General features: G+C 40.2%; 1 protein-coding gene across 1 annotated transcript in view; it reads left to right on the top strand.

The window, feature by feature from the left end:
- Positions 1 to 1,580, top strand: part of LOC125486780 (spatacsin-like) — an 11,001-nt gene extending 9,421 nt beyond the window's left edge. The window contains exon 4 of the mRNA XM_048615761.1: positions 1,461 to 1,580. Coding sequence (XP_048471718.1) covers positions 1,461 to 1,580 — 120 coding nt within the window. The remainder of the gene's footprint in view (positions 1 to 1,460) is intronic.
- Positions 1,581 to 6,051: the final 4,471 nt, after the last annotated feature.

Raw genomic sequence — 6,051 nt, 5'->3', positions numbered from 1 at the left:
GACCCTTCTTTCTGAAGAAGGGTCTAGGCCCGAAACGTCAGCCTTCCTGCTCCTCTGATGCTGCGTGGCCTGCTGTGTTCATCCAGCTCTACACCCTGTTATCTCACTTTCTGATATGTGTTTTGAGAACATGTCTTTGGAAATTTAGAATGAAAGATGCAATCATAAATCCTTCCTGGATCTGTTAGTTCCTGGGCTTCCATTGTTGTTGCTCAAAACAAAGTTCTATGTTACAAGTAGTAGTGACCGGTGTGTGACTTTTGCTCTAATTACTGTTGTCCCTCTACCCTATGTGTTTGTATGTTAAAAATGGCTTAAAATAAATCCAAACATTTGTGTGGGTAGTATCATGTAATAACTTGCAATGTTTGCCTCTTTCAAATTTATTCCAAGAATCTTCCTTGTTCAGTAATGTACTGTATGTTTATTGAAATGTGTTTTGCAGTGCTCACCAATTTATAGAATTAGTTTACGGCAGTGAGGGAAGTCAAGGCTAATGTTTTGGAAATGCTCCAAAGAGATCAGAGGATAAGCCACAGTCTAAACTGATCCATGTGGTTTCATCTAGAAATGTGTAGATAATCAAAAATAACTACTTAAAAAGGATGTTTTCATTATGTTTACCTAACATAGAATGATTTCTGGAAGATACCTTCTCCCTGCATCACCCTTCCACCATTTCATGTCTTTTTTAGATGAATTGGGGTGGAGAGTGAAGTTATTGTTTCTTTAGCTTCTATTTTGTGCTTCATGTTTAGCTTCAAAAACTCCTTCCTATCAATAAGTTGTATAAGACACAAGATGGTGGATCCCAAACTGACTGTGGATAGGAGTTTCCAGGAGGCTATCTAGAAGGGGGTAACTTAGACTGCTTCTGTTGGATACACCATGGAGTCTAATTGCAGTAGTGTTGGTACCATATCAAACCTGGTATGAACAGCTTTCAAATTCTGTTGAAGGCACCAGGCACTTTTAAATTCTTGTGAAATATATTTAAAATATGTATAGAGAGTCCCCCGAGGCAGCCTCTTAAGTACTTAGGATCAATTTTTCATTCCCCAGTCAGTAAGATAGTTAGATTTGTGGGATTCATGCATGCAAGGACAATTTGCCATTCATTACTCTTGACTAGTCCTGTCACATGTTTGTAATGTGCTAAATTGCATAGCATAGCCTAATCAGGCATTATGCTGAGTTAAACTAAACCCATGACTAATATCAGGGAGCACTTATTCGTGGAATGACTGAGCACTACTAGGAGTGGCTTTTCTGGATTGGGTAGGATAGGATCGGATATTATAGAGCTGAAAGGGCAAAAAAATCTGGAATTATTCAAGGATCACTTAACTAATGTTTTGGAGAAGACTATAGAGAATTGGTGCATGGAAAGAACATTAATGGTCTCCGTACACTGTAATTGTTTAATGTCTTGTTCCTGATGAATTCCTCACTTCTTTTAGGTGGAAAACCTCCAGGACTATTTATCTGTCGAAGAGAAGGAGAGGGTTAAGTTTGTTCACTTTGTAGAGAAGCTGTATTCCTCCGCACAAATCATGGAATGTCCTTTACAGAACGGGTAAAGTTCATTTTTATATGATGCACAGAGGCTATCTGTCAATTATGAGGCAATATCTCATTGCAACTTTCTTGTGTTGTCAAAAGTAACAGCAGGAATTTCTCCCTGATGAATTATTGTCTTATACTCATAGTCATAGGATCACAGAGTCATGGAGATATACAGCATGGAAACAGACCATTGGGTCCAACTCATCCATACTGACCAGATATCTTAAATTAATCTAGTCCCATTTTACCAGCATTTGGCCCATATCCCTCTAAACCCTTCCTATTCATACACCCATCCAGATGCCTTTTTAAATATTGTAATAGTACCAGCCTCCACCACTTCGTTCAGCTCGTTCCATACACACACCACCCTCTGCATGAAAAAGTTGCCCCTTTAGATCCCTTTTAAATCTGTACCCTCTCACTTAAAACCTATGCCCTCTAGTTTTGGACTCACCCAGCCCAGGGAAAAGGCCTTGTCTATTTACCCTATCCATACCCCTTATGATTTTATAAACCTCTAAGGTCAGCCCTTAGCCTCTGATGCTCCAGGGAAAACAGCCGCAGTGTATTCAACCTCTCCCTTTAGCCCAAACCCTCCAACCCCAGCAATATCCTTGTAAATCTTGTATGAACTCTTTCAAGTTTCACAACGTTGTTCCTATAGCAGGGAGACTAGAATTGAACACTGGTTAGGCCATGTTGGAATACAATGTCCTGCACATCTACAATATGACCTCCCAACTTCTATACTCAATGCACTGACCAATAAAGTCAAGCATACCAAACACTGCCTTCACTATCCTATTTGCTTGTGACTCTACTTTCAAGGAACTATGAACCTACACTCCAAGGTCTCTTTGTTCTGCAACACTGCCCAGGACCTTCCCATTAAGTGTATAAGTCCTGCCCTGATTTATCTTTCCAAAATGCAGCATCTCACATTTATCTAAATTAAACTCCATCTGCCACTCCTCAACCCATTGGCCCACCTGATCAAGGTCCCGTAGTACTGTACTTCATGCATAATGTTTTTTATATATGTTTATGTATAATCCTCTCTGCCCTGTTGTGTGTAGTGAAGCAGAGGTAAAAAGTTAATAATTATTGTTTGATGCCTTGTCAAAGCTGCTGTGCTAGGAGGCAGAAACTGACTCTCTCTACATTGAATTTTGATGTGCTATTCCACAATACTTAATAACTGAACAGTTTTCTAATGCAGGTTAAAATCCACAAATTTGCTTACACCTCTTCAACGTTGTAGTTTGAAATAGAATTGCAGTTTTCAGTTTCTTGCTGTAAATTTACTTCAATTGCCTTTGAATAATTTTTTGAAAAAATTCTCAACTTAGTCATGCTTAGACAAGCCCTCTACCTCCACAAATTGAATGTAACCTTCATGCTCCTCAATTACTTCATAGGGCACAGTTCTTCATGTTTTATAATGTACTTTTTCAGGATATGTTTTTATCTTCCTTTATTACAAATTGTGTCACTAAGCTCAGTTGGTAGCATTGTAGCCTGCGTCAGAAGGTTGTATGTCCTGTTCTACGTTAGATTTGTGAACTAAAGCCCGAGTTGACACTCCAGTTTGATACTGAGAGGGAACTACGCTATCGGAAGTTTTTGAATGAGACCTTGAAACAGTCCATGCCTGCCCTGTTGATGGTTGTACAAGGATCATATGCCATTACTTAGAAAAACAAGGGAACTTTCCCTGGAATTCTGGCCGATATTTACCATTTTGATCAACATCAATAACCAAATCATCTAGTCATTGTCATAAAACTGCTGATGGGAATTTGTTACAAACAAATTGGTGACCGTGTTTGCTGTATGCACTCCAATATGCCAACGTTTTCATGCACAAGTTTGGGCAAGACTTCCTTGCTGCACAGGACCTCCAACCAATGCTAGACATCAGATACATTGACAACATTTTCTTCCTTTTGGACTCATGGCAAGGAATTGCTGAAACAACTACATAGCTATATCAACAAGTTTCATCCCACAGTCAGACATACCATGGGCTACTCTTTAGAATCAGTCTCATTCTTGGACACCCACATCTCCATCAAGGATGGACACCTCGGTATCTCACTCTACTGCAAGCCCATGGATAATCTCACGATGCTGCACTTCTCTAGCTTCCACCCTAAACATGTTAAAGAAGCCACCCCCTGCGGACAGGCCTGCGTAGACACAGGATCTGCTCAGATGAGGAGGAATGCAACGGATACCTAAAGGTTTTGAAGAATACCCACATAAGAAAAGGATACCATGCTCAACTCAACAATTACCAGTCCTGATGTGCCACAGTGAAAAATCGCACTGACTCCTCAGAAGGCAGACACAGGATATGACTGATAGAGTACCGTTCATCATCCAGTACCTCCCTGGAGCAGAGAAACTACGCCATGTTCTTTGCAGTTTCAACATGTCATTGATGATGAGCGTTTCGCCAAGATCTACCCAACACCTCCACTTCTTTCCTTCAAGTAACTGCCAAACCTCAAACAGACCATTGCTCGCAGCAAACTTCCCAGCCTTCAGGACAACACCGACCACAACACTATACAACCCTGTCATGACAACCTCTGCAAGACATGTCAGAACATTGACATGGACACTACTATCACATGTGGGAACACCACCCACCACATACACCGTAGATTCATTATGACATACATCCCTAGATTAGGTTGGACCTACACCTGGACCTTCTGGCCCAGAGGTAGTACACTACCACTATCCTAAGTCCTGTTGTGGCATATCGTAAGAATATGTTTATAAATATTTTCTGAACAACCTGTTCAGTGATGTTATTATCCCAACTCTGGAGCGGGTGAGATTTGATCCTGGGCCTCCTAGTCCAAAAGGTACGGACACTATCAATGCACCATGTGAGCCCTCTGAGGACAGCTGCTGAATGAGACCTCAGCAAGGAGCAATCAGCTGTCCTTGTGCCTGCCACAAATGGTCATTTGTGTGGAAGCCTTGGGCTCTATTTCTCACAACTGAGTGTCTTTTCCTAATGTTGATGCACATCTCTTTCCAACAGGGATTGATAAATAATTATCAGAAATTGAATGTTTGCCTTTTATTTCACCCCCTGCAACCCAGAGATGCCAAGGTCATTTGTCACACGCCTAGTATCGGAGTCCTGGAGTGGTTAATCTAATATTTTAGATGGTGGAGATTGTATTGGGCTGCAGGGTTTATTTTGTTAAGCAAGATGTGCATGACAATCAGCCTTGGTATATTTTGAGTGTCTAACATTATTGAAGATCTGGCACATTTAGACCTGAATGTCTAGACCTGAAGACTTTGAATCCATATCTATGGATATTTGGCTACAATCTGTCTACAATTACATTTAATTGTAAACACTGTGATGGTACATTTATACTATATTGTTATTATTTAGGAACTTGGAATTGCAAATGGATGATAAGTAGGTTTTAGGTTTCAGTTGTGTGAAGGTATGACTTTATTGGCAAAAGTCAGAAGTAACTCTGAGCAGAGAACTAAAGGACAGTTTTTCCAAGAAAGCACGTGGCTTAATTTAAATAACTCGATCAGCTAATTAGGGAGTTAATTGTTGAATGATTTCAAAGTCAGGCTTTGAGACAGATGGTTAGGGGTCACTCATAAATTGAGATCAGAAGATAAGTCATCCTCACAGAAGGGCCGGTTACTAGTTCAGAGGTCCTTAGCCAGAGTGTTTGGTTTGTATTGCTCTTCAACTGAGTGTGTGAGATTTGTATAACTGTCCGGGCTCTTGCATTAGAAATGCATTTTCAGGTCATCAGAGCTGAAAAGAAGTCTTAAGCTGCTTCTGCAGGCCATGGAGGACTCAAAGGTCATTTGAGTAAGAAATTAAAAAGTTAGCTTATGAGTGGGCCTTCCTTGTGATTGACTGTAACGGATATTGCTGGGAAAAGAGTTGAGTATTTTTGCTGTTTATGTTAGGATCTTTCCAAGTTTTATTTATATATACAGTATGTGTAGTTATGTTTCCCTTTGTGTGAATATGTTCAGTGACTGAGCATTCTTCCTGTACTTAAAGTGCGAAAATCAAATTTATTTATCAAGCCAGGTTTCAGCTCTGCCTTGTCTAGTATTGTCATTAACTGGGATCACCGTAACACATATTCTGGAGTACTCGCGTTATCACTTCATAAGCTTTCTACACCATTTTAAATGGCAAACTTTGAGAGTTTTAATTATGCCTTTACTGAGGACCCAATGCACTTCTCCAGGTCACTTCTTAGCCAAGTTATTGTGGCTACCAAACGTGCAGCATTTTTAGTCTGTTTATTTAGGAAAGGAATGAGTGGAAATTTCACTTTAACTGATTTGTTAGTGAGTTTTCTAAACTTCCCTTGTTAGTGTAATTTTCTGTTAGGACATAATAGCATTGCTATGACCTGTGATACTTAGCAAAGTGAGAACAGGGGACCTTCCCATCTGACCTCCCCCCCC

Source organism: Rhincodon typus, chromosome 33 (assembly GCF_021869965.1).
Source record: "Rhincodon typus isolate 14 chromosome 33, sRhiTyp1.1, whole genome shotgun sequence".
In the NCBI taxonomy this organism is placed as follows: Eukaryota; Metazoa; Chordata; class Chondrichthyes; order Orectolobiformes; family Rhincodontidae; genus Rhincodon; species Rhincodon typus.
The sequence above is the reverse complement of the archived record's forward strand: the minus strand, read 5'-3'. Positions and strand labels throughout refer to the sequence as shown.